This window comes from Scheffersomyces xylosifermentans (assembly GCF_036884685.1).
Source record: "Scheffersomyces xylosifermentans strain CBS 12540 chromosome Unknown RJT20scaffold_5, whole genome shotgun sequence".
Classification (NCBI taxonomy): Eukaryota; Fungi; Ascomycota; class Pichiomycetes; order Serinales; family Debaryomycetaceae; genus Scheffersomyces; species Scheffersomyces xylosifermentans.
In genome coordinates, this window is record NW_027042943.1 from 236,057 (window position 1) to 264,045 (window position 27,989).

The following is a 27,989-nucleotide window of genomic DNA, read 5'->3' on the forward strand; positions in this document are numbered from 1 at the left end:
CTCTGATTAATCCAAAGATTGAAACACGCAGGAATGTAACTTCGTTACTCTGGTACATTTCTGAGTTGCGGCATGGATGCTGATGAAACCTTATTATATATGATGCTTGCTACATTGTACTAACAATAAAAAGCTTTCAAATATGTAACCATAGATGAAGTCTTCAACGAGCTCTTGATCCTTTACTATATTCATCTCTACCACTTTTATATTTACTCCTCTCCATAGTATGACAATTTACTATTTGACAAATCCCTCCTACAAATCCATCCCACAAAACTATTACATAATCACGTGACTCGATCCCACCCGAAATTTTCCCTGTCACTTTATGGTGTATGCACTTCATACAGGATGCCCCCTCCTTTTTCTTATCTGCTCACTGATAAACCCTGATACCGACAGATACCGAGCTACCAGTTAGTTTATGGCAAAAGTATATGTTTGGGCCCGGAGAAATGTGAAAGTGCTGACTTGATGCCCAGGCTCACGTTCACGATGAACAGGTTTTGATCCGACGGCAATCCCGTGCCTATCATAGTCGTGTGTAGCTTGAAGAGCACGGGCAGATTGGGCAGATTGGGCAGATTGGGCAAATTGCACATTTCGCAGGGTAACCGTGCTTACCCACCTTACTACGGTGGCTGGAGGGAGGGTAGGTAGTTACCGGATTGAGGATGATAGTCGGTTTTTCTGTTAGGTTTCAATGTGTGTTTTGTGGATGATGAATTGTGAGAGAGGTTCTGGATCTCTCTACTTAGTACTGGCTTTCCTATTTTATTTGTTGTAGTAATTCCTCTGTAATTTATTCTTAGTTCTTCTTATTCTTAGTTCTTCTTCTCTTATTCTTCTCCCTTGTCTTTTTCTCCCTTCATTCTTCATTCTTCACAACTCTTCTAACCACCCTCTCTTCTCATTCTACACCTCCCATCCTACATCTCCCATCTCCCATTCCCCCCTCCATTAATCTAATCGCACACCCTCACAAATCACAATCCCACCCCCTTCTTTCCCCCACCACACCCGCATTATCAAAACCTCTATAATCCCATTTTTTGATTTTCTGGCGGCTAATTCTTTTTACACCACTTGTTCTTTCTGATTGCCACCATCAATAGTAGGCTCTACAGACGTGCCAGTGCCCTGAAAGTGCTTGAAAGTGTTCAGAACGTGCCGCGATGTCCTCAGCCCCACAATCGGCCCATACGGACGAAGATTGGTCCATCATCTCGCTGTCGTCAGACGTGGATGATGACCAGTCAACTACAAGCTCCCACGACTACAAACTAGACCACCAGATCGACCCATTGCATATGGCGGGCCAAGAAACGAATTCACAGCACGAGGAAGCCCAGCGAGATGAAAGCAGATCATCGATTTCCAGTTTTGCAACCTTCCGTTTGCCCTCCATCTATAGCAGAAGTAACAGCAGCTCAACACCAAAGCAGGAAGTTCCAATTGATCCAAGAACCGACTCAACTACGCCAGTAACACCAGAAACACTCTCTGCAGTTGCTGATCTTGCCGAATCAACGGCCGACGACAATTACGCCGCTTCCGTTTCCTCATACTCAGAAGAAACCAATTCCCTGGAATCTGGGGATGATCATGAGGTCACTGCATCCACGTCAGGACGTAGAAGCAACTCGACATCTTCGCAAGATTCGGATATTTCCCATAAGATCAAGTTCTATGAGAACTTGACTAGAATCAATGACAGTATTAAACAAAGCAGTACTAATTTCTTCCTGAATTATGCTAAGTTGAAGATAGATCAGTTGAATAGATACATTGACCAGCAGGCTAGCATGGTAAAGAATGAAGACAGTGAGATAAAGTCAGAGACAGTCGGTAACGACAATAGTGGTGAAGAGAATCTCGATGATACTATTGTAGACCTCAAGGATGAAGCAGAGGAAAGCTTAGGAAAGGTTTCCAGCCGTTCAAAGGATAACAAGCACCATTCTAACGTTCATTTTGACGGTAAAACATCTGAAGATGCTGCTAATGGATCATCATCCACTACCGATAATGCTACCTTCCCTCCAATAGAAAATGACCATGTTGCCGAGAAAAGTACCATCAATCGTATATTGGTATACGCACTTCAACACCTTCTGGACTTCTTGGAGGCTCATTCTGATTACCTATACTACTACTTCATTATCTTCGGTGTTATTAGTATGATTCCGGTATATTACGGGACAATTTACATGTTGACACCAGCGGAAGTCAAGCCAGAGCCTGTGAATCCTTTGGCTTATGTTCAACAGGTGTGGCAGGACTACCTCTATGAAGAGGAGACCAGCCCAGCATCAACATTCATCACTTTCTCGTTGTTTTCGAAAAAGAGAAAGAGGGTGAACAGGGTGCTCAAGCTTTCAAATCAATTCAAAAACAATGTTATCCAAGGAAGTACTCAAGTCTTCCACAAGTACGGCTCACCTGTCTGGGGCAAGTGGCATGAAATAGCCGAGAATCCTACTAGAGTTCTCAAAGAAAGAAGCTTTTCTCTTGCTTCAAAGTTGAGCAAGATTGGATCTGAAGCTCGTTCGGCAGGAAGAGTACACTTCAAGAAGGTGCTACATGACACAAGCAGATACAGCAGGATTGCTTTTGATAAATGGAGAGGTGCAAGAGTAGAAATTATGGATAAGTTCGGTGTGTTCGGTAGTGAAGGTGCCTCAAAGTTATCCGAATATTCTCAAATCGCATTCCACCACTTGAAACAGTACAGCCATGTAGGAGTGCAACAATTTAACGAGTTCAAGCAACATCGGTTCAAGAAACTATTGAGCGAATCCGAAATCTTGATCAATCAGGCTAAAGATGAAGCTTTATTGTTGAACGAATATTCGAAGGCAGGGATGGAAAACGTCCGGGAATTTGTAGATACGAACATTCATAAATACGACTCCAAACTCTCACAAGTGGCTACAGCAGTCTACAGGGGATATAAGTCATTTTCAAGGAATAGTGTTGAGTATTTGAATACCGCAGCTGACGTTGGTGCCAGCAAGATCCAAAAACTCAGTCTAAAGGAAAATTTGAATAAATGCGCCATTGCCATTTACAAGCAGAGTCGTCCTATCAGAGATTTGTTCAAGACTACCACCAAGGAGCTCACCGTGGTACAAAGGTAATTGGAATGTTATGGAGTCATGATGACTATAGTTGAGATCACTGGTGTGATCCCATCCGGAGGCGGCTACCGGTTTAAATTTATGTTGTTTCATTATTGATTCGCTTGGTATTTATGTTTTTTTTTACGGTTTGGTTTGAAAGGTTGGTCTTTATATCCTAAATTGTCATAAATTCAATTGTTTGGTTCTTCGTTGTGTGGACGAACACACGTTTACTCTATAAATAGGTTACTTATCATTGTTCAGTTGTTTCTTAATTTAATTATTTCTATGATTGAGGATCGTAGACGGAGAATCTGTAGGTATGAGTTCATAGTACGTTATCGTTTAATTTCAATACACATCTATATTAACATATTATGACCAAAGAACATTTAACCTATGAACCTGTATCATAATGAAGAATAAGAGGAATCCACATGTAACCTCTTTTCTGATGACATAATAGTATTACATAACCATAACTGACTCTGCCATAATTGTGGTCAGTGACCATAATAGGATCAATGAAGCATATCAGTACATAATGTCACATACTGGTATTAGAAGCTATTTGATTTACAAAGTGTCATACCACCAAGACTTACTCATAATACAAGAGCAGTTATGATACCATTGGCTATTAACCATATTATCAACCCATATCAACTACATCATCGACGATAATGTCATGAACCATACCATAATACTGCCCTGCCCTATACCTACAGAATCTGTTGCACTTTCCTTTAGCCGTTTAAGATAATTGTAGTCGTTAACCATAAGAGTAGACCATAGAGTAGACCAAAGAGTAAATTTCATCGAGTAAATCATCTTCACCCTACTACCCCGATTATTACAACTATTACCCAATATAACTGACTTAACCCTTTTTAGTATTATCCATTGCAACCATCCATTGCAACATCTATAAGCCTCTACCGCGTACCTACATTAAACCTACTCAGTTTAACAATGGTACGATACCATAACTAACTTATACCTGAAGACAACTTTTTTTAACCATTAACCACAAAAATAGCAATCTCTACCCACCCCAACCATCCCAACCATCACCAACCATACTCCCCCATACTCCCCCATAACATAACAACCATTACCACTTCATCCCCATATTACACCCATAACCATCAATTTGCACCCATTTATTATATGCACACCTTACATTATCTGCCGCCATAACAAAAACCCGGTCGTGCGCGTACCGCTCGTGGACGACTTTTCAAAAATTCGATTTTTTTAACAGCACAAATCACAAATCATGGGAACCCACTCCTTCTGCCACAGTCTAACCAACGAAGGGACGTTTTCAAAACAGCAAAAGTCGACAGTTACATTCAGCTTGTAGTTCTCTACTGGATTCTCGTTTTTTCCACGTTTTTCCATCAATTTTCCATCCCGAAAGTCGACCAATCGCGTGACAAACTCGCTCCAGTGTACAACAAGACACCAGCCAGAAATTCACCAAGGAAAGTCCGTTATTGCAACGCCAAAGCATATTCCTCGATTTGACAGACACAGCTATACACCATGGGTATTCCTAAATTTTTCCGGTTCATTTCCGAAAGATGGCCGTTGATATCTCAACTCATTGACGAGAACCAAATACCCGAGTTTGACAATCTCTATCTTGACATGAATTCCATTTTGCATACGTGCACACATTCCAATGACGATACGTTACTGAGAATGACCGACGACCAGATGTACGCTGCGATTTTCAGCTACATTGAGCATTTGTTTGAGATCATTAAGCCCAATAAGGTGTTCTACATGGCTATTGATGGTGTTGCTCCAAGAGCCAAGATGAATCAACAGCGAGCTAGACGTTTCAGAACCGCATTCGAAGCCGAGGAAAACCTCAAGAAGGCCATTGAAAATGGCGAGGAAATCCCTAAGGAAGATCCTTTTGATTCAAATTGTATCACCCCAGGAACTGAGTTCATGTCCAAATTGACAGACAACTTAAAATACTTCATTCACAAGAAGATAACCGAGGATTCTAATTGGGCCAACATTCAAATTGTTCTCAGTGGACACGAAGTACCGGGTGAAGGTGAACATAAAATCATGGATTATATTAGAACCATTCGTTCCGAAAAGACATACGATCCAAACGTGAGACATTGTATCTACGGTTTGGATGCTGATTTGATCATGTTGGGATTGTCTTCACACGATCCCCATTTCGCTCTTTTAAGAGAAGAAGTCACCTTTGGACCTCTGAGAGGAAAACCTAAGGACTTACATGAACAAAACTTCTATCTTTTGCATCTTTCTTTATTGAGAGAATATATGGCACTCGAGTTCGAAGATCTTGAGAGCCAGTTAAGCTTTGATTATGACTTTGACAGAGTACTTGATGACTTTATTTTAATTATGTATGTGATAGGTAACGATTTCTTACCTAATTTGCCCGATTTGTTTATCAACAAGGGTGCATTTCCACTTTTAATTGCCACTTTCAAGCAGACCTTGAAGCAATCCGATGGTTACATCAATGAGGAAGGTAAAATCAACCTCAAGAGACTTAATATCTGGATCCACTACTTGTCCGAGTTCGAACTTGAGAACTTTGAGAAGCAGGACGTAGATGTCGAGTGGTTCAACAAGAAGTTGGATGACATTTCAATTACTGGTGAGAAGAAGAGAAAGAGAATTGGAAAGTTACTCATCTTGAAGGACCAAAAGAAGCTCGTCGGCTTCATCAAGCCATGGTTTATGGAAATCAATGCCAAGCCAGTAGCCGAGCTTATCGAATTAGAAAACCAAGGAAAGCTTCCAACTTTGAAGTTGCCTAAAGATGACGTACAACAAAACCTTGACTTTATCAAGGAATTTGCCCTCGAGGTGGGTATAATCATTATTCACTCCAAGTCCGAGGATACTTACACTGCCAAATTGGACGTAGATGGAATGTCTCCTTACGAGACCGACGAAGAGTACGAAGAAAGATTGAATGAGACTAGAAGAATCATCAAGAAGTACCAGTCCGCCAATTTGATTGAAACAGAGGAGTTATTGAAGAGCTCCAAGGACATCTATGATACTAAGTTTCTTGACTGGAAGGACAAATACTACAAGGATAAATTGCACTTCTCGATCTATGATAGAGAGAAGATCGTTGAGCTTACAGAGCACTACGTGGAGGGTTTACAATGGGTTTTGTACTATTATTACCAAGGTGTTCCATCTTGGAACTGGTACTACAAGTACCATTACTCGCCAAGAATCTCGGATATTTCCGTCGGTCTTGAGGAGTTAATCAAGAACGGCAAAGAGTTGACTTATGAGAAGTCCACACCATTCAAGCCATTCGAGCAATTGATGGCTGTTCTTCCAGCTAGATCAAGAAAGTTGATGCCTTTGGTCTACAGACCTTTGATGACAGAAGAACACTCTCCTATCATTAATTTCTACCCACATGAAGTGGATATTGATATGAACGGAAAGACTGCTTCGTGGGAAGCTGTCGTTTTATTAGACTTCGTTGATGAGAAGAAGTTAATTGAAGCTTTAAAGCCTATCGAAGCCAAATTAACCCCAGAAGAGACTAAAAGAAACTCCTTTGGAGACGCAATTCTCTTTGTTCACAACCCACAAATTGACTACGTATATCCAAGTCCATTGCCAGGCTTCTTCCATGACCTTGAACATGATCAATGTTTAGAGGAGAAGTTTGTTTTGCCTAAGGTTGACAAGTACAGAATTGGTTTCATTGAAGGTGCCAAGACAGGAAAGGAGTTATTGGCAGGTTTCCCAACTTTGCACAATGTGAATTTCCACTCTGAGCTACTTTTGAACGAAGTGAAGGTTTTCCAATACCCTTCAAGATCCGAGTCTATGATTCTTACAGTCGACAACATTTGGGAAGATTTAACCGTTCACCAATTTGCACAGCAATTTGTGAACAAATTGGTATACACCAAGTGGCCATTTTTGAGAGAATCCAAAGTTGTTAAGGTTTGTGATTCCGAGAACAAATATGAGTCTCACAGAAACCTAAAGGGTATCAAGAAGGTCTTCAGCTCTGCTCTTACCTCTGAGGAAATTAAGCAGTTTAGAGGTGATGCCAGTAACTTGAAATTCATTTACGAGAAGACAAAGGGTGTGAAATTGGGTGATATTGAAGGATTGGTATATGTTCAACCTGTCAATGGATTAGTAAGAAACCCAAAGGGAGCTTATGTTAAGACCTTCGCCAAGGAATTAGAAGCTTACCCATTGCAATTAGTGGTCAAAGAAATTACCAACAAGGACCAAAGATTTGCAACAAGAGCTCCACTCCCAATCGATGAAGAGTTCCCATTGAACTCGCAGGTTGTCTTCTTAGGTGACATGGCTTACGGAACACCAGCTACAGTAGTTGGTTATAACGACGACAAGTTGAGCATCAAAATTTCCAAGATTCAGTCTATTGCTGAACCAAACATTGGTAAGAAGAGATGGTCCATTGAGAACCGTGAGATCAAGTACTATCCATCGTTTGAAGTCAGTAAGACCTTGAGACTCAACCCATTGCTTCTCTCCCGTATCACTTCTCAGTACATGATCCTCGATGGAAATGGAAGCAGAACCAACATTGGTTTAGAATTGAAGTTTGAAGGAAAGAGACAAAAAGTTTTGGGATATACTAAGAAGTCTCCAAATGGCAAATTCTGGGAGTTTTCTCCTCTTGCCATTGATTTAATCAATCGTTACAAGAGCAAATTCCCAAAGTTGTTTGCTAACTTGTCTCAATTGGGTGGTAAAGACATGCCTAGAGTAGGTGAAGTTAGTAGCGCTGAAGAATTGAAGGAAGTTCGTAGCTGGTTGAAGGAAGTCAAGCGTGACTTGATTGCTGTTTCATTGGAAAGTGAATCTTTGACTAAGTTTAGTTTTGAAGCCATTGAGCAGTTCATGATCAACTACGTCAACACACCAATTCCAACTGTTAACCGTGACATTAAGGGTGTTCCAAAGGATGCTATTTTGAACCCAGGGGATTCCTACCAATTGCTCAGTGACCAAAAGTTTGAATTAGGTGACAGAGTTATCTATGTCCAAGATTTCGGTAAAGCTCCAATCTTGTCCAAGGGTACAGTTGTTAGTATCAGTACCATTGGTTCTAAGACTTCGCTTGGTCTTATCTTTGACTACCCATTGCTTAGTGGTAACACCATGAATGGTAAACTTCAAACCAGTCGTGGTCTTACCTTAGATTCTTCGTTGGTGTTGAACATCACGAACCGTCAATTTGTCTACCACTCGAGAGCATCTCAGAACAGAAAGCCTTTGAGTCAGGAAGAGAAGCAAGCCCGTCTTGAGCATTTCCAGAAGCAAAAGGTCGAATCTAAGCAGAGACAAGAACAAGAAGCAAAAGCTAAGAGTGCAAAGACTAAGGAAATCAATGCTAAGAAGTCTAACGAGTTATTGACCTTATTAAAGGGTGGTGCTAAGAAGCAACAGCAAGAACCAGCTGAAGTAGGAAATGCATCTGCAGAAGACAATGGTTCTGCTGCTCCTATTCTGAATACAGATGCCATTAAACAGATTTATGGAACCATCTACACTCAAGTTATGAGTGAAGGACAGATTCCGCAAGGACCACCAGCCTTCTATGGTGCACCAATTCTTGCTCCTGGCCAATTCGGTGTTCCTCCAATGTACTACCCAGCACCACCACCAGGCCAATTTGCTCCAATTCCTGGGCAATTTGCTCCAGGCCAACCACCACAACAGTTTCAACAGCCACCACCACAGCCTCAGTATCTTCCCGGCAATCGCCTACTTTGTCATCATGGACACGCATTTAGAGGACGTGGAGGCCATGCCGGCAGAGGTGGTAGAGGCAATAGTCGTGGAGGAAGAGGTTCAAGTCGTGGAGGTCATCGTGGAAGAGGAAAATCAAGTAGTCCACCTGCCACTGCAGCTTCTTCTACTTAAGTCGACGGTTTAAAAGTATTTGAAATTGGTGAGCTCAATGAGTCTAAAGATTACTTTTAACTCGCTGCAAATCACGCTCGTTGTATATATCATATATTCATATAATATCTGATACTTTGTACCCAGTATGAAGATTAGGATACTTTTCGAACAGTAATAGTATAAATATTTTATTTTGTATGTACAAGTATCATAAGCTCATATTCTAGTAATTTATAGAAATTTATAGTTAAATAGAGAGTCGAAGTGGCACAGACTCCACAAGAATGATGCTAACCGTGAATAGGAATAATAGCAGTGGTTATGCTTTCATTCCATTGATACAGCTTTAACCAATTAGCCCTTTTAATGTCAAATCTTCTCAGATGAAATAAAACGTTTTTGATTATGGAAATTGAATTTGGATTTGGCCGAACATGATGCTTGTAGTGATGGGAAAATGGGAAACAATGACGTTTCGATGGTAATAGAGTCATTCTGATACCTTTAGAGACCCTTTGAATGCTTGAAGGACCAATTCTTCATCTTGGATAGACATATACTGAACGCATCCATCCATCCGAGATTGAACAAAACACCCTTCAAAACACCCAAAAACAACTCAATTTCAACGGAACCCGCTTCTACTTCTTCTGCTCGGCCAAACCGCCCTTGGAATCCTTCGTTTCTTTGCTACTGTCACGTAGATGGTCGTGGTTGGTCTCATTGTCTCCTGGTAGATTCACCAATCCAAGCGAATCCCATGTCAGTTGTTCCATAAGCTGATTGTCCATACGACACAGCAAGTATTGCTTTGCCAAAATACGACAGTTTGGAGCGTTCTTGTTCTCGGTGAACCTCATACATTGCAAGTAACGGTTCATGTACTCCGTACATTCTCCATCATGGTCCAAAGGAAATGAACCTCTTTCTGGTGGAGTAGGTGTCCAACCTCTGAAATTTCCTCCTATTTGATGTTAGTTTTGTTGTTTTAAAAGCAAATTTCGGGAATGAAATACTTACCTGGTGCGCCGGTAGCCATTTTGACTTGTTTTATGGTATTTCTGTCTCTGTGGAGTGGAATATGGGGTTCTTAATGAGTTGGCCAATGAGCCTGCAAAATGAACAAACTGAAAAATCGGTGATGTGCTGGGTCAGGTGGTGTGGATCATGTGACATAGACTGTAACCCGGACACCGCTGGTTATATGCACAGTAATGGTAGTTTTAATGGGCTGGCTTATGGGGAAGAAATATGGGGAAGAAATATGGTATTTAAGGTGATTATAGAAGGTGGGGGAGAGGAGAGATACTTAATTCCATTTGGGGTTGTGGTGGTGATAGAAGCGGTGTTAATGCTGGTGTTTTGGTGTAGTATTCTATATATTATGCCTTGCGCTCATTGGTAGTTGGCACTTCTTCTTTGGGGGATTTGGGTGAAATTCCCCCAGAAAAGCGAAAGCGGGTGTTAAACCCGTTTTGAGGTTTTCACCAGAGAAGAGTGACAATGGGCCTTGGGATAAACTGTCAATTGGCAAGTGAAGTCCCAAGAGAAGGTGGGTTTCCTGTTTGGGCCAAGAGAATAGGAAGATGCTTAAGGCCGGTGAGAGAATGGCTGTGAAAAATCGGGAATGAACATGGAATGAATAGGAGTATATAGATATATAGATCCATACAGCAGTAATATGAACCCCAGTTAGAAGGAAAGTAATAACCTTGTGAGTCTTATGTTGTAGAGTATGAGGAAGGGTCTTATAATGTGGAGACCATAAATTATCCCTATCGATATCGATACCAAGGTTGGAGTGCTTGTGAAAAATTCCACGTAAGTGAAAAATTCACTATCATATCTCTGTAAATAAACTAGCCAAGCAATAGGAATAGCAATAGCAATAATAGCAAAATTCATGCCCCCTAAGCTTACTGTATCAACATCCACCTACATCATGTACAGCGGGTCAGCACTGTTATGCTATATACCACGGGCTTAACTGCTTCCATCGGCTGCCGTACCATATGGAAGAACGGAATACAAGGACGGGAAGCACAGATCTACCATGGGCTTTTAGAGTGGCTTTTGGAAGGAACCTCATTGAGATGAAAGAAATGACACGAGAAGAAATGCGCTTATGCGGTCGGTGTTAGTCAGGTGGTGGAAAGTGAAGATGGTGGTGGAGACAACTGTGAGTCAGTTCCTTTGCAGCAGGAACAATTATGCCAGAATAAAGAGATAATAGCCAGATTTACGGAGAGAACAGAGTGTATAGCAAAGAGTGGGACGAGTCCAAAGTGCGAGTTGTTCCATAGAAGGATGGTGAAGTAGCAAACTTGAGAATAGAAGACGTGTGTGCTGGAAAGAAGGATCAGCACCAGAGTGATCTTTCGCTTCGACTTTATGATTTTATAGGGAATTTTAGTATGTTCTGGTGTTTTGACGTTATGTTTTTTAATTTTATTTATTTTTGCTAATGGTAGTGTTACGTAGAGCTCTTGCCGTATAGTTCAATAATGAAATGGGGGCTTCTATCCATATGGAGAAAAGAAAGAAGAGATGTAGTACACTTTGGCGATATGATATACCAAATACTATTACTATTCCGTTATCCATAAAAACTATGAAAATTCAATCCAACAACCCCAGGGCATACTGGATTAAATTTACACTGGTTTCTACCGGGTCCTAAAATGTAACCAAAAATGTGCTAAAATTCTAAAAATTCGTTAAAACATATTATTCTGTCTCTATTATTTTACTGCCTAGTAACCAGTAACACAGTAACATAGAATCCCAGAAGAAACCAATCACCTCTACTACTACACTACGCCTAACACCAGTTCCTAACTCCATTATTATACATTTTCCTTTTTTTATCCTTCTCTCAAATTGACCGGAACAACTTCTCCAAAACAAGACTTTTTTTATTTTCACCCAAATGACCATCTTTCACTGGCTTTGCCCCAAAAAAGCCATAAAAAACCAAACTCGTTCCTAAACTCCCCACCGTTCCACTGTCACACCTCTTGTTTTATGGCTTCCACCGTATGGCCCCCTCCTCCACATCCACATTCTCCCGCTAATGGACCCGCTGGAATGCAAAATACCGCAAAAAAAATCCCGTCCACTCGCAGCCTCTTTGCTGCATGAATTTCGCTAGCGGCAACGGCACCGTCGCCGTCTCACCGCCCGTCTCCCATCTAAATCCCACTAACAACATAACACTCACCACCTCAATTACAACATCACTAATTCACCACCGCCCGTCGCAGAAACTGCTTCATCAGAAGGCAGTTGCACCCACCGGCGCCTGCACACAGCCCATTTTTTGGTGGGGTAACTGGTTCCTAAATCAACCGACGACACCAGAAAAAGAAACGGCACACAGCCAATGCCCCCCTCTTTTGGAGGAGTCGCTGTTTTGGGAGGTGCTGTATGTACGTGTACAGAAACTGGAACCGTTCCAATTCGATGGAGACACGGAAGTTGGGAATAAGGTGGGAGGCCAGGAAACGGGTTCGTTCTGAGTGGGTGAGTGAAGGAGAGATTGAAAGTTTGAGCTGTTATGGCACTACAACCACCCCAGAACAACTCGAATGGCCCTATATGGTCCCATGCTCGCCCTATAGGGTGCCCCCAGCACCGGGAACCTCCCAAATAGCTCGGATTTAGGTCGCATGTGATGACTCAAATGATTCATCTTGTTCCATAGTACGAGCCCCCGGATCAAGGGAGCGAATTTTTATTTAATTTTTCACAACTCGATTTCTGGAACAACCGAGCGGTGGTCTTGTGATGGAAAATGCCTGGTTAAAGTCCTCTGCTGGAGGTGATTGGCGGGTTTTCTGGTCACCCAGGTCTGGGGTAAACGACAAATGCCACCGGTATTGCACTCCTCTCCGCATACACCAGTTTTCTACTATTCTGTCAATTCCATCTCTTCTGCCTATTTGCTCCCGTCATCATTATTTTGCACCATTAAATTTCTGGTAAAGCCGATAATTTACGCTTTCGGGGTTTGGCACCCGTGCCGCAGTAGTTAACTCTCGTTTTGGCTGGCGTTCTTTGTCGATAAAATATATAAAGAGCCGTTTGGGGACCATTGTCAGTGTTTTATAGATTTTGGAGAGTTCTTTTCTTTTCGTTTCGTTCTTTCTTTGTATTCCAGGTTGGCTACAAACTCTCTTATTTATAGCTGTTTGCTACTTATAAACTTATAGAAGGAAGCCAGGAGTTGTCACAAGCCCCGTTCCACCGAGACACCTTTATTCATAGATCAAAAAGCGTTTGACAGTTGTTATCGTGCCCCAACGGTTCTAGCCTTTAGCTTAGTTGTTTAATCATTTTTTTAGTTGTTTAACCCTAAAATTCTACAGCACCGTCGAAGACCCGAATTCTTGTCCGAGTCCAAAACAAATCGAGTTTTCCATATTCCAATTCCTCCATATCCCACCATAGAAATACCGTTCTTGTACGTGTTTTTTTGTCCCGTTTATCAGTATATCCATTATACCTTTACACAGAGACAGAGTTAATTTTTCCCATTTCCAGCCAAAAAAAACCAAGTTTCTAGTAGTATCTACGATTCCCGTTTTCATCCCGTGTCCCTCTTTTGACTATATACTTTCACATCACTGCCTTGTCTTATGAACATATAGCCAACAGACCCACACATAATCACACTTCAAAATCGAGCCTCCAACACAAACACACAAAATACCGATTTTTCACCCGAAATCTCCACATCACGCGTGCTTACAACAAGTCCTACCCATTCACTTGTCGTTCCAGTTGTCGTTCCCATCGTCAGTTCCTATCTTATAACCCTCTGACACCCCCAAAACCCTCTCGGTTCGGACCCACTTGTTGACGTTCCATAGAAAAATCGAGTCGCACTGAAAAATTTTTCAGTAGTAAAGCACCAAAACAGCCCTGTTGACGAATTACAGCAGAAAGTGACGGTAAACCGAGGAATATTCCCGTTGAAACCACTTCTCAAGTTAGTATAGCTATCGACAAATCGCCTAATCAGCTTTTTTGCCGAAAAATCGCTATCAAAACACTTTTCGCATCCAGTGCCTTATACCTGCCCTGCGGTTATAAAGAGTCGTGAATCGGCCCGATCCGCACATCCATAGAGACTACCCAAGAAGTAGTCATTAACCATAGTTATTGCTTGCTATTCAATAGTGTTTCCACTCCCACAATGTCTACGGAAATAAAAGCTCGCGAGATCTTTAACCAATTCGCCACGGTAGGCGAAAATGATCAGAAGATCTTGACCCTCCCAGACTTCATCAACTTGTTGTCTCCTTTCGAGACCGACTTGCCAAAACACACCTATTCCTTGTTATACTTGATTGCGGACACCTCCAAAAAAGGATATGTCAACGAACAAGACTGGTTGTCGTTTATCAACACTTTGACATCTCCAGACGGATCGTACAAGTTGATCTACCAGTTCATCTCGAACTCCAGCTCCACAAAATCCAAGATTTCGTACAACCAGTGTATCGACGTGTTGAACAACTTGAACAGTTCTATCAACCCAGCATACCAGCAAAATTTGATCAAATTGAACTGGCTCTATTTCCCTCGTTTCTTTGAACCAAATGGATCCATTCAATTCAATGATTTCGTTACTTTGATCAGTTACTTGCCTGTTACCAAGTTAATTGGTAACTTTGAGATTGCTTCCCAGAAGAAGAAGACCATCGATGGTAAGCAATTGGTTGACTTGTTATCAACAAACTTAGACCACAAATTGTCCGCTAAATTGAAGGGAAACTTGAGCAATGTGACGGATTTCTTTGAAGACCAGAGCACTTACACTATGTCCAACTTACTTTTTGTATATGACACTTTGAACAAGGTTGACTTGATCAACGAAGTCATTGCAAACACTCCACCAACAAACAAGGACAAGGATGATATTCTCATTAACAAACTGGATTTGTACACTCATTTGAATGACCATTTGTTGAAATCTTCTAACTTCAAGCCTGTCTCCTTCTTGGAACTTGACTTGTTGTTCTACTTAATCAACAAGAAGGCCGGTGACTCCATTTCTCGTAAGGAATTGATTTCCTTTTTAAACCCTAACTTCAACAACAACCTTAACACTCTTCCATCTATTTTTGAGCATCCTAACTCCAGACATGGACTTCACAAGTCAGATGACAACTTCTCGTTATGGCCAATCTATGACTCTCTTTACTCCTTCTTCTTGGGTTCCATTGCAGGATGTATCGGTGCCACTGTTGTGTATCCAATTGATATGGTGAAAACCAGAATGCAAGCCCAGAAGCACAAGGCTCTTTATGATAACTCCATAGATTGTTTCAAGAAGATTGTTAGAAACGAAGGTGTGAAAGGTTTATACTCTGGTTTAGGAGCTCAATTGGTTGGTGTTGCTCCAGAGAAGGCTATCAAGTTAACTGTTAACGATTTGGTCCGTAGAATCGGTACCAATGAAGACACAGGAACCATTACCATGGGCTGGGAGATCTTGGCTGGTCTGTCTGCTGGTGCTTGTCAAGTTATCTTCACAAACCCATTGGAAATTGTTAAAATCAGATTGCAAATGCAAGGTAATGCCAAGGTCCTTAAGGCTGGTGAGATTCCTCACAAGCACTTGAGTGCTTCTCAAATTGTCAAGCAATTAGGTTTGAAGGGTTTGTACAAGGGTGCTAGCGCCTGTTTGCTTAGAGATGTTCCATTCTCTGCTATCTACTTCCCAACTTACGCCAACTTGAAGAAGTTAATGTTTGGCTTTGACCCATCTGATCCAGCCAAGAAGAACCACAGATTAAGCACATGGCAATTATTGGTCAGTGGTGCTCTTGCTGGAGCTCCAGCTGCTTTCTTCACCACACCTGCTGATGTTATTAAGACTAGATTGCAAGTGGAAAGTAAACAGCATGATGTGAAGTACCGTAGTATTGCCCATGCTGGCAGAATTATCTTGAAGGAAGAAGGTATCAGTGCCTTCTTCAAGGGTTCGCTTGCCAGAGTTTTCAGATCGTCTCCTCAATTCGGTTTCACTTTAGCTTCTTATGAACTTTTGCAGAACTTATTCCCATTGCATCCTCCATTGACCAAGGACTCCAACTTTAAGGCCATTTCCGGCTACCCAGGTATCTACAACTTGACCAACGACCAAGTCTACAACTCCCAGGCTCGTAACGACCGTATCATGTACTTGAACAAGTCTGACATCAGTCCAGATGTACAAAAGATCAACGATGCCTTGGTTAAGTTACCTGCCGAGTACGTGTATAAAGCTCAAGATACTATTAAGTTGTTATTAGATATCGACTACAAGTTTGGCAGTTTCAACTACAACTCCTACTTGAACTTTATTCAAAAGAAATAGAATGAATGATTTATGATATTTGTTGTTTTTATTTCCGGTTTTTTTTGTTAGACATAAGAAAACTTCTTTCATTTGTCTTATATAATATTTATATACTTAGAATATCCTGTCCTTTATATTAATTTACCACTCGACATATAATGTCGATTAGACCGCTTGCCACAAACTTCCCTGTAATTCCTGTAATTTTGCATTCTTTATATTTTCCATTTCTAATTTAGCTGCAAAAAAAATTGGGGCGCGCAATTGTGATCTTGTTGTTGCACCAATTTTTCTGCAGCATACCGCAAACGCGCTAGTTGCGCTAAAGCATTGCAAAAAGAATGGGTTTAATATATATAATGAGCAAATGTTAAATTGTGAGAAGATTTCGGGAGTATGACACTGGTTATCTATAGAAATAGATAGAATTGCAACAAAAAATGCACTCTGTATCCCTCCTGATTGAAAATGCCACTTCCAACCCTAAAGAACACTTTGATGCTCTCTGTAATACCTTACCCTTGCAAACACATGCTAAATTCACCCCAATGGGAAGAAGACTGTTCTTTCCATTGGATAAACAGCTTTTGAGGCATGTGAGTTCATTCTATTCGGTTGTTCTGGAAAATGCACCTTCAGATTATTCAGATCTCTCGCATGAAGTGGAACTGGGATCTTACAAGTCAGAATACAACTTGATCGAAAAATACGGATTTCCCCAACAATACTTAGGTGATGGTACTTATGGCACAACATACCAGTTTGCAATGCCAAATTCAAAAAGCTACTATGCCGTTAAGCATATGGACAAAACTGTCACGCCCTCTCTCAAAACCGATATGGTGCTATGGGAATATCATATTACTAGAAAACTCTCCAGCAAGTTTGTAGCTAAGTCTATTGATGTTCTTATGAATGCCCAGAAGCCAGAGATGATCATTGTGCAAGATTATGCAAAGGGCGTCGACCTTTATATCGCTCTCTTCAAAGAAAGGCCCTCATTCTTTGATGTCAAGTATTCTGAACGTGTTACCAAAAAAGTCATTGAAGCGTTGTCACATTGTCACGAAAACGGGATTTTCCATAATGACATCAAGCCAGAAAATATTATGCTTGATTACGAGACTAATAATGTCAAGCTAGTAGACTTTGGACTTGCTGCAAACTTAGAAGCCCGAGCAACACCACGCCGCATCGAAATCGTTATGAGTTCTGGAACAGATGGCCTCAAAGATCATAAGACCTCTTTGAAGTATCCCCATTGCACGTCGTTCCATAATGACAGAACGCTACATAGAATGGGTATGGCCAAGGATATGTTCGCTTTGGGCAATCTAGCCTTCTACTTACTTACTTCAGACTGGCTATGGGACTACTCAAATCTCAATGATGATTTTTATAGCGATTTCGTTAGATCTGGACACTTGAGGGCAATGACTGCGTATCTAAGAAAACTCAAGGGGGAAGAGTTGCAGAGAGTCAAATTCTTCGTTCCAATTTTGGAAAGAATGGTCGATACCAACGATGGTACTCGTTTAACTTTTCCTGAACTCATCCGTTCAACATGGTATAACTCTATTGCTTAGAACCACTAGAGAGAATGTGTCTCAAATATGCTATATCTGTCATCCTCTTCGTTCAAGTATGTGAGGCCCAACTTAATCCTTCCGTTATTTGTACTCATGCTTATTACTTTCTTCAACTTGAAGTTCATGAACCATCCTGCTTGCATAAAGTGAAGATCCAACTTAACGGTGGTAGATTTATGCCTTTCTTTTCTGTTTAAGTTTATAATCTTGAATTCATCTTCTGACTCATTGATAATAAGATGATCTCCAATCAACAAAAAGATCTGATGAGGATTGTTATCGTTGAAATAGGTATCAACCACCGTTTTCGAACGAAGCTCATCGTCGTATATTATCGCTCTTTGAGTCGTCCCAATTATATACTTTGTTGGGGTCAACATGAAACATTTATGAATGGAGCCATTCGGCAAATATGCTCTCAGGATATGTCTGTATTTGACGCCTTCCCCAGATCCACTTGTAGCGAGATCATTGTGATTGAATACAAATATTCCTAACGGGGTTAAGATATGAATAGACTCCTTTGCACAAAGTAATTTGGATTCTCCACGGAATATCTTACTATGATCAGCAAAGGAAAAGCTAATGAACTCGGCGCTCATATCTTCTTTAAGTTTATACTCTATTCGAACCAAATAAATGTCACTTAAGACAATAATTTCTTTGTGATCAGTGACTTCACATTGTATGATGTAGTTCAAAGATGCATTCTTGTAGGTACCATAGTAAAAGCTGCGGTAGTATTTATCATGCCTGTACAAGTATTCGGAGAGCATTGCATCCTTCTTTTCGGGTTCAAGATCCAGTCTCAAAACCTCGTTCATCTCTTCTGTACTCATACTTTCATTATTATGAAATTTGACTAACGGTAATCCGAATACGATCTCTAAATTTCGGGCCGCCGTCTTATTGAGCTTTTCAATTCTCTTACTTACAAAATGCAACAATTGACGGGTGTTATCCACATACTTTCCAGACAGCCGTACAATCTCGAATCTGAAAAGATAGTTCAATGGATCATCAATCTCTATAACTCGAAGCAACTCGAAATGATCTCTGTATCCACTGGCGTTTTCATAGAATTTCTCCTCTCCTATCATACACTGATTTTCATCAAGGTACTCTTTTATTGCAGTATTATCAAGGAAATGGGCCCTCTTTTCTTCCAAGTTGAACACAAGAAAGCGATGTAACTCCTCGTCTATACATCGTACAAGTACCGTTTCTTCATCTATTTGGCATTCTGCTATCCCCAGAGGTGTCATATTATCCTGATATTGAACAGGAGTGATCAAAACTCGATTTTCAAGAGCATCTACATGATCCAGAAGAAAATACCTATTGTTTAAATCAATAGCTCCTGTCTTTATAGCATTAATTCCTTTGTTATCCATGGTAAAGCTGTCTTTTAATTGCAGAATCACCCATTGTTTCGAATGCTGCTGAATAAGTTGACTCCATTCGGAGTTATCCTCGGCCGATTTCTTAGCCCTTTTCTTATTCTTCGAATTACCAGAACCAGAAGAAGAAGAAGACCCTTCTCTGGACTCTCTATATTCAGATCGTCTCTTCTCCTTCTCCACACTGTTGTTATGGTACTTTTGTACCTGTTCCGGCTGGTTCAAGCCTCCATTGATAATTTTGAAGTACCGCCGCTTCTCTGGGTCGTAGTAATACCCTGGAATTTGCTGTACATTCGACATGGGGCTATCATTGGGAGAAGAAAGAAATGATATCGTGATATTGGTACTAAGAATTTATTATCTCGTTAATGAACTCGTGGAGCCGGTACGATGCGGCTCACTGTTTTTACTGCGAAAAATGAGAGTTACCACGAGGAGGCGTTGGAGGAGCAGAGGAGGAGGTACGGAGGGGGTGATGAGCTGTGGTTAGGGGAAGTGGCAAGTTGTATAATGAAGAGCTAATATGGGGAACAGAGCAAGCAAGAAGTTGTATCTAGTGGTGTAATCTAAAGTATTTTAAGAGAATTAAAAAAAGTGTTTTTGTGTGTTTGATGAATCAAGTTCACCTAACCTTCCATAGTGAACGCTTATTCATATAATGAGATAACTCTCACTAAACTCTCACTAACACTCACTAGCACTCTCACTAAACCCCTATTGCTTTTGCGCACCCTACCTCCGTGCGGCTTACCCCGATATCAAGTGAAATATTTCTGAAGCGATTTCACAGCCTTTTTATATGATACACTCTTCGTAACTTTACAAGAAACATGAGCTCTAGGGCGGATTATCTTGCTAAGTACCTTTCTTCGGGCATGAAGGAAGATAAAAAGAAGAAAAAAAAGAAGAAACACAGAGAACCTAAGCCATCTAACGTAGTAATAGCGACAGATCCAACCATACAATTGGATAAAAATGAGCATGAAGATGAGATAGAAGACGAAGAAACCGAGTTGGCACCAGTGAAAGTCGAGTTAGCAGGGGCAAAAAAGGAATTTAAAGGCTTTAAACGAATAGACAACGGCAACGAATTTGTCAGAGAGACGATCTCAGAAGTGCCTTCAGGTACAAATGACTTGGCTAGCGAAGACCAAGAACTGAAGCAGGCTCAACAGACGGTCTACAGAGACGCTACCGGTCGTATAATAGATATTGAATCAAGACGAGACGAATTTAAGAAGACTAAAGACGAAGCTCAAAGTAAAAGATCCTTCACGGAGATACGTACAACCGAAGAAGAACAGGAAAGACAACAGAAACAGAAGTATAAACCACAACAAAGTAACTTTGAGGATCCAGCTCTGGTGTTCCAAGATGACTTGAATGACGATAACACTAATTCGTCTACTGGATTCGATAAGTACACATATACAAAGGGTGTAAATCCTCCCAATCGGTTTGAAATAAGAGCCGGATGCTTTTGGGATGGAATTGACCGTTCCAACGGGTTTGAAGAGTTGATTCTAAGAAAGCAAACAGAACAGAAATACAACAAGATGGATACGGCCAACGAGGGTTACGACTTGGACTACGAATAGAATAATCTATGTACTAATACATGTAATATACAATTAAGTGTTGTATACAATTAAGTGTTGTCAAAGATGTGACTTCTACAAACGTAAAAGGAAGTACCAAAGTATGGTTGTTCCATGCTAACTAATACAGTATTTCGATCATTCATTATAAGATATGACTTTATTATGGATAATACTACATACTAATATACACTTTATTTTCGTTTCAAACTTTCTATTTGTTCTATTTGGATAACCTGTTGACTTCATTATGCAATTGAGCCATGGTTTCACACAACTCCATGAACAAATGGTACTGAGACTTGATTACTTCCACTATGTTCAACAAATTACCAAAGCCCTCAGTACACAGTCTCTCCAAACCTCCCAAGATGGAGTCAAGCTCAGTTACAACGCCCTCGTATTGATGCAAGATTTCATAGTACTTCTTGATCTTCTTGATGAAGAATTCATTCAATTGAAATGATGAAGACAACCTTGTGCCAGGAGTCGATAATTGCAAGATTAATTGCATTATCTTCGAGATATCCTCTGTTATTTCGTTATTTAAATTCTTCAAGTGCAACAACTGGTTGGAGTCAAACTTAAGCGCTTGCTTTGTAGATAAGAGCTTATTGTGGAGGTAGTTGATATCCCTGGGTATGGTATTTATCATCTCATTATGCTTACTGTAGTCTGCTTGTAAAGTGGTGGCTACCAAATGCTGTTTGTTAATGTATCTGTCGAATTCTTCCAATTCCTGTTTGATGTTCTGGGGTAAATCACCCACTCTTGTCATGGCTGTCAATTGTTGTTGCTGTTGCTGCTGTTGTTGTTGCAATTGTGGTTGTTGCTGCTGATTCTGCTGGGCAGAAAACAAACCACCAGTGGCTCCAGTATTAGTTGATGATCCACCAAAAAGCCCTCCACCAGTGGTGCCAGTATTTCCACCAAACAACGATGGCTTCTGCTGCTGCTGCTGTTGTTGTTGTTGTTGTGTGTTGGCTCCTCCAAATAGGCCACCGCCCAATGTTGGTGCCTTATTTGCAGTGTTTCCTCCAAATAATCCACCTCCAGTTGTGTTGTTCTGCTGGGCAGTATTACCGCCGCCGAAGAGTCCTCCTGTAGTGCCAGTAGCTGGTTTGCTGCCAAACAAGCCTCCGGTTTGGGTATTGTTAGCACCACCAAATAACCCCCCAGAAGTTGATCCAGCAGCGTTATTGCTGCCAAAAAGCCCTCCGCCGGTTGTGGTGTTGTTATTGCTGTTATTTGTGTTATTCGATGCTCCAAACAATCCTCCACCAGTACTTGGAGCTTGTTGTTGTTGCTGTTGGTTGGTATTTCCACCAAACAAACCGCCGCCGATGCCACCAGAGCCGGAATTGGCGCCGAATCCGCTTGTGGCGGTCTGATTGGACCCTCCGAAGAGTCCTCCTCCCGAGCCAAGTGCTGGTTTTGCTGCTCCGAAGCCAGAGGATGGAGCAGCATTTGTATTGGTGTTTGAGCTATTTGTTCCGAAGCCAAATGACGGCGTCAGACCTGAAACGGCGCTTGATCCAAACATGGCAATGCTTGTTTTGATTAGGGCCTATTTTCTCCACCACAATGGTATGTTTAAGTGGTTCCCGCCGATGAATCACTACGATAACATCGAAAGAAGAGTGATTCATTTGGCAGTAAAAATCGTGAATCGCAAAAATTTCGTTTTGTGAGGGAGGGAGGAGTGTGCAGGATGGCGGTGTGGGTGTGTGGTGGAGGTAGAGTTTTATAGTTATAGAGTGGTAAAGTATAGAGTGGTGGAGTGGTAGAGTTATAGAGAGTTGAGTTATAGAGTGGTAGATTTAAGGTAGAGTGTTAATGTAGTAGAGTTATAAGAGTTGAGTTATAGAGTGGTAGAGTTAATGTAGTAGGGTTAAATAAGCAGAGTTAAGGTAATAGAGTTACAGAGAGTTGAGTGGTAGAGTGGTGGAGTGGTGGTAGTATAATAAAATACGGTATGGCAAGAGAGTAGTAGTAGTAGTAGTAGTAGTAGTAGTAGTAGTAGTAGTAGTGTGGTAATAAAATTAGTAGAAAAAACAGTATTTGTAGATATAACAGAATAAGTAATGATCTCAAAATAAGCATTAATAACACAATAAGTAGTAATGAATAGTATGTGATCGAGTGAGAGATGAAAAAATGCGCAGCCAAAGTTCGTTCGTAGTAGTGGTAGTAGTAGAAGTTATATTATGGTAGAAGTTATATTATGGTAGAAGTTATATTATGGTAGAAGTTATATTATGGTAGAAGTTATATTATGGTAGAAGTTATATTATGGTAGAAGTTATATTATGGTAGAAGTTATATTATGGTAGAAGTTATATTATGGTAGAAGTTATATTATGGTAGAAGTTATATTATGGTAGAAGTAATATTATGGTAGTAGTAGTATTATGTAGTAGTAGTGGTAGTAGTAATATTATGGGTAGTAGTAGCAGTAATAGTACTAATGGCTGCGAAAGAATAACCAAAGGATGTAATTGTCGGCAGTAGGTTCTCTTTAACAGAGAATTTAGTCTCTGATGGAAATGGTAGTGATTTTATTCAGCTAAATAGAGACTAGAATTAGTGTGGAAACAGAGTAATAGTAAACAGAATAAGTACTATGCAATTGGAAGTAACAGAATGAGTACTAAAAGCGTAACAGTAAATATACAACCACGGATTATAAATTACTCTTTTGTAGTGTAATATTTAGAATAACCAATAAATTTGAATGCGCTGATCAGTGATGAGTAGAAGCATTAGTTAATGATGGCATAGGACACTTTAGTGGGACAGGTAAGAGATGAGATAAAAGTGGTGGTAATGCTACAGAGATTGGAGTGATTACCAATTGTCAGAGTAATTAACTAGTGGAATTAAAAGAGTGAGAGTTTGAGGTAGTAGTAGTAGTGGTTGTTGAAGGAGTTGTAGAGTAATAATGTGTAGCAATTGATGAAGAAGTTGATGCTGGAAATCATAGTAGTAATGCTATTTCAATTGAAGCAGTCGTTATACATCAGGAAGAAAATTAGTAAGATTAAATATATAGATGAGGATAGATGGATGGCTGCAAAAATCAATGAGCACTACAACCTAATGAATAGTATTTCATTGACTAAATAGTTAAAGACTCCCATACTCCTTGAAGTAGAGTAGTTGAAAAACAATTTATCGTAACAAGAGATGGACAGAAAACCAGATTAGCTGAGGATGTAGACTGAAAACTACAAAGAATAAACACACCCTCTTCATGATACGTAACATGATAGAAGAGAGTAACCAACTGTTGCTGTTTAAGGGAATGTTTAGTAGCAAGTAATTCTTCAAAGTGCTACTCAGTATAGTATTTGAAAGTTAGTATAGTATTTGAAAGTGGTTATGTTTTTAATGGATATTTCAAGCTATCGATGTGTGGTTACACAAGCTATAAATATGTGAGTTGAACAGTTCATGGACGTAGACAACGTCGTGATAATGTGTCTGTTAAATTATGACATTCCAGTGTATTCATCTTCGTGTGTTAATCTTCACATTCAACATGACTACTTTTCAGCATATAAAGAGTGTTGATTAATAAAAAAGACTTTTGAATTATAGAGATAAAGAGTGTTAATATATAAAGAATGATATTAAAGAATGTTGATGAAGTTCCAATAAGTTACGTCATCCGATTACAAAGAAAGATTGAAATGGAGACCTTTGCTTAGGTAATATTTGCAGCTATTTGACGCGACATTCGTTGATCCTCACTACATTACCATGTCCTATTTTCTTAGGTAGGTAGTATATATATATAGACAGAGAGAGAGATCCAAAGCTGATAAAAAGGAAAAAATACCATTAACCACTTAAAAGGAAAAGATCTAAAAGGAACTCAATAGCTCCAACATCTCCATCCCATTGGCACACATCTCTCTCTTCATCTTACTCTTCCTCTCCATTTCCATATCTTACTCTTCCTCTCCATCTTACTCTTCCTCTCCATCTCCATCTCTCTATCAGCATGTCGCGGTATTCAATTGAAAGACGCGACACTCGATCTTCACGTCTATACACAGGAACAATATTTACCTAGTAAACACAACCTTCTTTTACATCTCCTCTTGATCATGGTTTACTCCTTCTTTAACCACACCTCCATTGAAGGTGACCTCTTTTCACTCGAGGATCCCGTAGAAAATCTTTTAATGAAAACGGTAGTATGACTTTTTCACTTTCTCCGCAGCTTGTAGAGCTAATAAATGAACAGATACAGAGCGAAATCAATACAATAACGCGAGACTACAAGGCCAAAATAGATCATTTGACAGAGGAAAACAAGGCTCTCAAACGCAAAATCGATAAGTTGACAGGAACACTGTCTCCCCTCAGGTTGAATACACCAAAACTCGGCTATTCTAATGGAAAACTTACCTTGGAATCTTCAAAAGTCAAGTTGGATCCTCCAACATTCACGTCTGAAAAATCCAAAATCTCATTGAAGTCATTTACAGAGCCAGCACCAAAGGCAAAGGATCACTCAATAGGAGTGAATTTGAGAAGCCAGTCGCTTTATATCGCTCCGACACAATACTCAGATGATGAAGTACAATCATCGCCAATAAAAATTTCACCTAAAAAGATTAAAGAGTCAAATAGGTCACAAGAAGATTCATATCCGGTCCAAGAATCCAGCAGTATTCCGTATTTCAAACTTGCAACTCAATATTCAGATACTTCTTCGTCACCCACAAAGACCCAGCGTGCCGAGGAAGAAATTGTAGAAATTGTAGAGGATTCAGAAGAAGAGCAGCCCCAGTTAAATGCTGAAGTCGTACTTTTGTATGATTCATACAAGATAGAGTTTCCCAACAGATCCCGACCATTCACTAAATTGCAACGAATGGAGTATTTGACAACCTTCTACAAAACAATCTACCAATCTGACACGTCTTTCAAAATAAAACTTAGTCAGAATCCGGTGAATGAAATGGATTGGTATCTGGCGGACTTCAAGTTGAATCCCGATTTTCGAGGCAAAAGCGAGGCTAGGGTCACATATATCAAGACTATCAACGGGACATTCAAACGTAGAGTTGGAATAACAAAGCAGGAAGAGGAAAATAGGCGGACATTCTATAGAATGGCACAGGGAAATCAACCCGACCAAAAGAGCCTTCAATATCAAGATTCAAATGTTGGTAGAGAGGCAGAAGTTGACGACTATAGCAACGATGAGAATGATGAAGATCTCGACTCAGCTGATGAGTATGATGATAAGCTAAGCCAGTTGTTCGACAAGGTGCCTTCGCCGCCAGGTTTCATGATGAGCGAGTTTCCAGATACCCAGGAGCAGAAAAGAAGACGATTGATAGTTGAAAAACGTCAAAAACGTCGAATTAGGCGTAGACTCAAGGGCTGCTTGACAGTACGGGACGGTCTTCAAGTTGGAGAATACGTGTTTGCATTGGACATTTTTAACCAGTACGTTATGCAAGGCCGGTGGTATCTTTAGACCCTACAAATACTCTATTTCAGGAAAGAGTTCCATAATTCGAGAACATACATAAGTACAGCATACGTAGAAGAATAGGACAATAGAGGTGGTACGCTACCGCATCGAGTCATATCATTTTAGTCGGTCCACTTGTAATTTGATACTGTAATTGAAAAGTCGCCCATTGATTTGCATTACTACAAATTGATATGCTTATCTGTACTGCCCTACGCCAAGATTCACTGGATTCAAACGAATACCTCTGTTAACTACACTGCACTACAGATACCAATCTCGTTGTGCGGTCGGCTACAGATGATGCTCTTGTTCCTTCTTGCTAGTTCACGTCAACACAGCATCGACAACCACTTGAATCGGACCTACAACCGTAGATCGTTTCACATTCACGCTTGTTAACAAATGGAAACGAAACGAAACGTGACGACTGTAAGCACGACGACTTCACTGACAATAATGTCCTATTTTGCAGTTAGCTGCATCCTCTTATCGACCACCCCTTCGAGCCACTCTCGTTCCATTAATGATATCGTATCTACTCCTGGTCTTCACCCTACACCCACACCACTTTCTACCCCATCAGCTATGATATCAGTGTAACGAGGGTTTTTGGCTGCAAAGTCTAGAACGCAGCACCAACCGGGTATCGCAGCGGCCGGAAAGGGGGTGTGTGTGCATGGTGCTCATAAGGAGCGCACCGCACCACCCACCAAGACAAAATTATCGTTTGACAAAGTACAGGTTACAGTATGTGGTAGGGAACAGCGAGAAACGAGGAGAGACAGACATTTGTAACAAAGATGCTCACGCACGTGACAAAGTGGCACGTGACCAAAAGCAACCCTCTCTTAAATTGGCAGCCATTATTACTGCATCAGTTTTTTGTCCGCAAAATTTGACGAAAACGGCAATCACGGTGAAGAAGGTGTGCGTGTACAGACTCCAGACCGTGTGATGAAGGTTTCAGATTGCAAGAGCTGACGTTGGATGGAGATAGGAGGAGCGACGAGCATGTGGTGGACAGGATAACCGAAGAAAAATATAAAAATTACGGGTTGGTAATGGTGGTACAACAAGTGGATGTGGTAGCAATGAACTGGAGTGGGGTGTGGAACCCAACGGCTCAGAATTTGGGTTCTATCGATAATCCCTCCACAGACAAAAATAACTGGCTAATTCATGCTCTGTTCATATGTATCATACATATCATACATAGCATAGAAATCATACATAACCTACAAATCATCCAAATCACACAAATCATATACAAATCATCCAAATCATACATAATACATAACACATAATACATGTTATCGTACACAGGAGAGGAGGGCTTTGGATGATCAACACCCTTGTTTCAGAGTAGTAAAGGTGTGCGACGCAGTCGTCTATATGTGCTCACAAGCACCTTCGGATACAGGTGGGAGGTGTTTCAAGACAATATTGATAACACAGGTAATGGCAGATAATATACAGGCGACCGTCGTCTTGCACATCCAACGGC

At 40.6% G+C, this 27,989-nt stretch overlaps 9 protein-coding genes across 9 annotated transcripts; 6 read left to right on the plus strand and 3 right to left on the minus strand. All coding sequences in view use genetic code 12, as the record gives it.

The window, feature by feature from the left end:
• Positions 1 to 921: 921 nt before the first annotated feature.
• On the plus strand, positions 922 to 3,481 carry RJT20DRAFT_47045 (uncharacterized protein). The gene has a single exon (XM_064920271.1). It carries the CDS (start codon positions 1,179 to 1,181, stop codon positions 3,141 to 3,143), a length of 1,965 nt encoding a protein of 654 aa, XP_064773511.1. The 5' UTR covers positions 922 to 1,178; the 3' UTR covers positions 3,144 to 3,481.
• Positions 3,482 to 4,413: 932 nt separating this feature from the next.
• Positions 4,414 to 9,225, plus strand: KEM1 (chromatin-binding exonuclease). The gene has a single exon (XM_064917319.1). It carries the CDS (start codon positions 4,674 to 4,676, stop codon positions 9,066 to 9,068), a length of 4,395 nt encoding a protein of 1,464 aa, XP_064773512.1. The 5' UTR covers positions 4,414 to 4,673; the 3' UTR covers positions 9,069 to 9,225.
• On the minus strand, positions 9,226 to 10,288 carry COX19 (Cox19p). Its single transcript, XM_064917320.1, has 2 exons — positions 10,071 to 10,288; positions 9,226 to 10,014 (listed from the first exon to the last, which is right to left on the minus strand). Exons 1-2 carry the CDS (start codon positions 10,087 to 10,089, stop codon positions 9,692 to 9,694), a joined length of 342 nt encoding a protein of 113 aa, XP_064773513.1. The 5' UTR covers positions 10,090 to 10,288; the 3' UTR covers positions 9,226 to 9,691.
• Positions 10,289 to 13,943: 3,655 nt separating this feature from the next.
• AGC1 (amino acid transporter) lies at positions 13,944 to 16,677 on the plus strand. The gene has a single exon (XM_064920273.1). It carries the CDS (start codon positions 14,248 to 14,250, stop codon positions 16,414 to 16,416), a length of 2,169 nt encoding a protein of 722 aa, XP_064773514.1. The 5' UTR covers positions 13,944 to 14,247; the 3' UTR covers positions 16,417 to 16,677.
• A 161-nt stretch (positions 16,678 to 16,838) lies between these two features.
• Positions 16,839 to 17,984, plus strand: RJT20DRAFT_135435 (protein kinase family protein; the record flags this gene model as incomplete). Its single annotated transcript, XM_064918402.1, has 1 exon — positions 16,839 to 17,984. The coding sequence occupies one exon, from the start codon at positions 16,839 to 16,841 to the stop codon at positions 17,982 to 17,984; it is 1,146 nt and encodes a 381-aa protein (XP_064773515.1).
• Positions 17,766 to 19,697, minus strand: RJT20DRAFT_47047 (uncharacterized protein). The gene has a single exon (XM_064920272.1). The coding sequence runs from the start codon at positions 19,688 to 19,690 to the stop codon at positions 17,990 to 17,992; it is 1,701 nt and encodes a 566-aa protein (XP_064773516.1). The 5' UTR covers positions 19,691 to 19,697; the 3' UTR covers positions 17,766 to 17,989.
• A 443-nt stretch (positions 19,698 to 20,140) lies between these two features.
• On the plus strand, positions 20,141 to 21,156 carry RJT20DRAFT_128665 (uncharacterized protein). Its single transcript, XM_064917321.1, has one exon. The coding sequence runs from the start codon at positions 20,221 to 20,223 to the stop codon at positions 20,986 to 20,988; it is 768 nt and encodes a 255-aa protein (XP_064773517.1). The 5' UTR covers positions 20,141 to 20,220; the 3' UTR covers positions 20,989 to 21,156.
• On the minus strand, positions 21,136 to 22,709 carry NUP49 (FG-nucleoporin). The gene has a single exon (XM_064919112.1). It carries the CDS (start codon positions 22,529 to 22,531, stop codon positions 21,212 to 21,214), a length of 1,320 nt encoding a protein of 439 aa, XP_064773518.1. The 5' UTR covers positions 22,532 to 22,709; the 3' UTR covers positions 21,136 to 21,211.
• A 2,483-nt stretch (positions 22,710 to 25,192) lies between these two features.
• RJT20DRAFT_135439 (ssDNA endodeoxyribonuclease) lies at positions 25,193 to 26,485 on the plus strand (the record flags this gene model as incomplete). Its single annotated transcript, XM_064918403.1, has 1 exon — positions 25,193 to 26,485. The coding sequence occupies one exon, from the start codon at positions 25,193 to 25,195 to the stop codon at positions 26,483 to 26,485; it is 1,293 nt and encodes a 430-aa protein (XP_064773519.1).
• Positions 26,486 to 27,989: the final 1,504 nt, after the last annotated feature.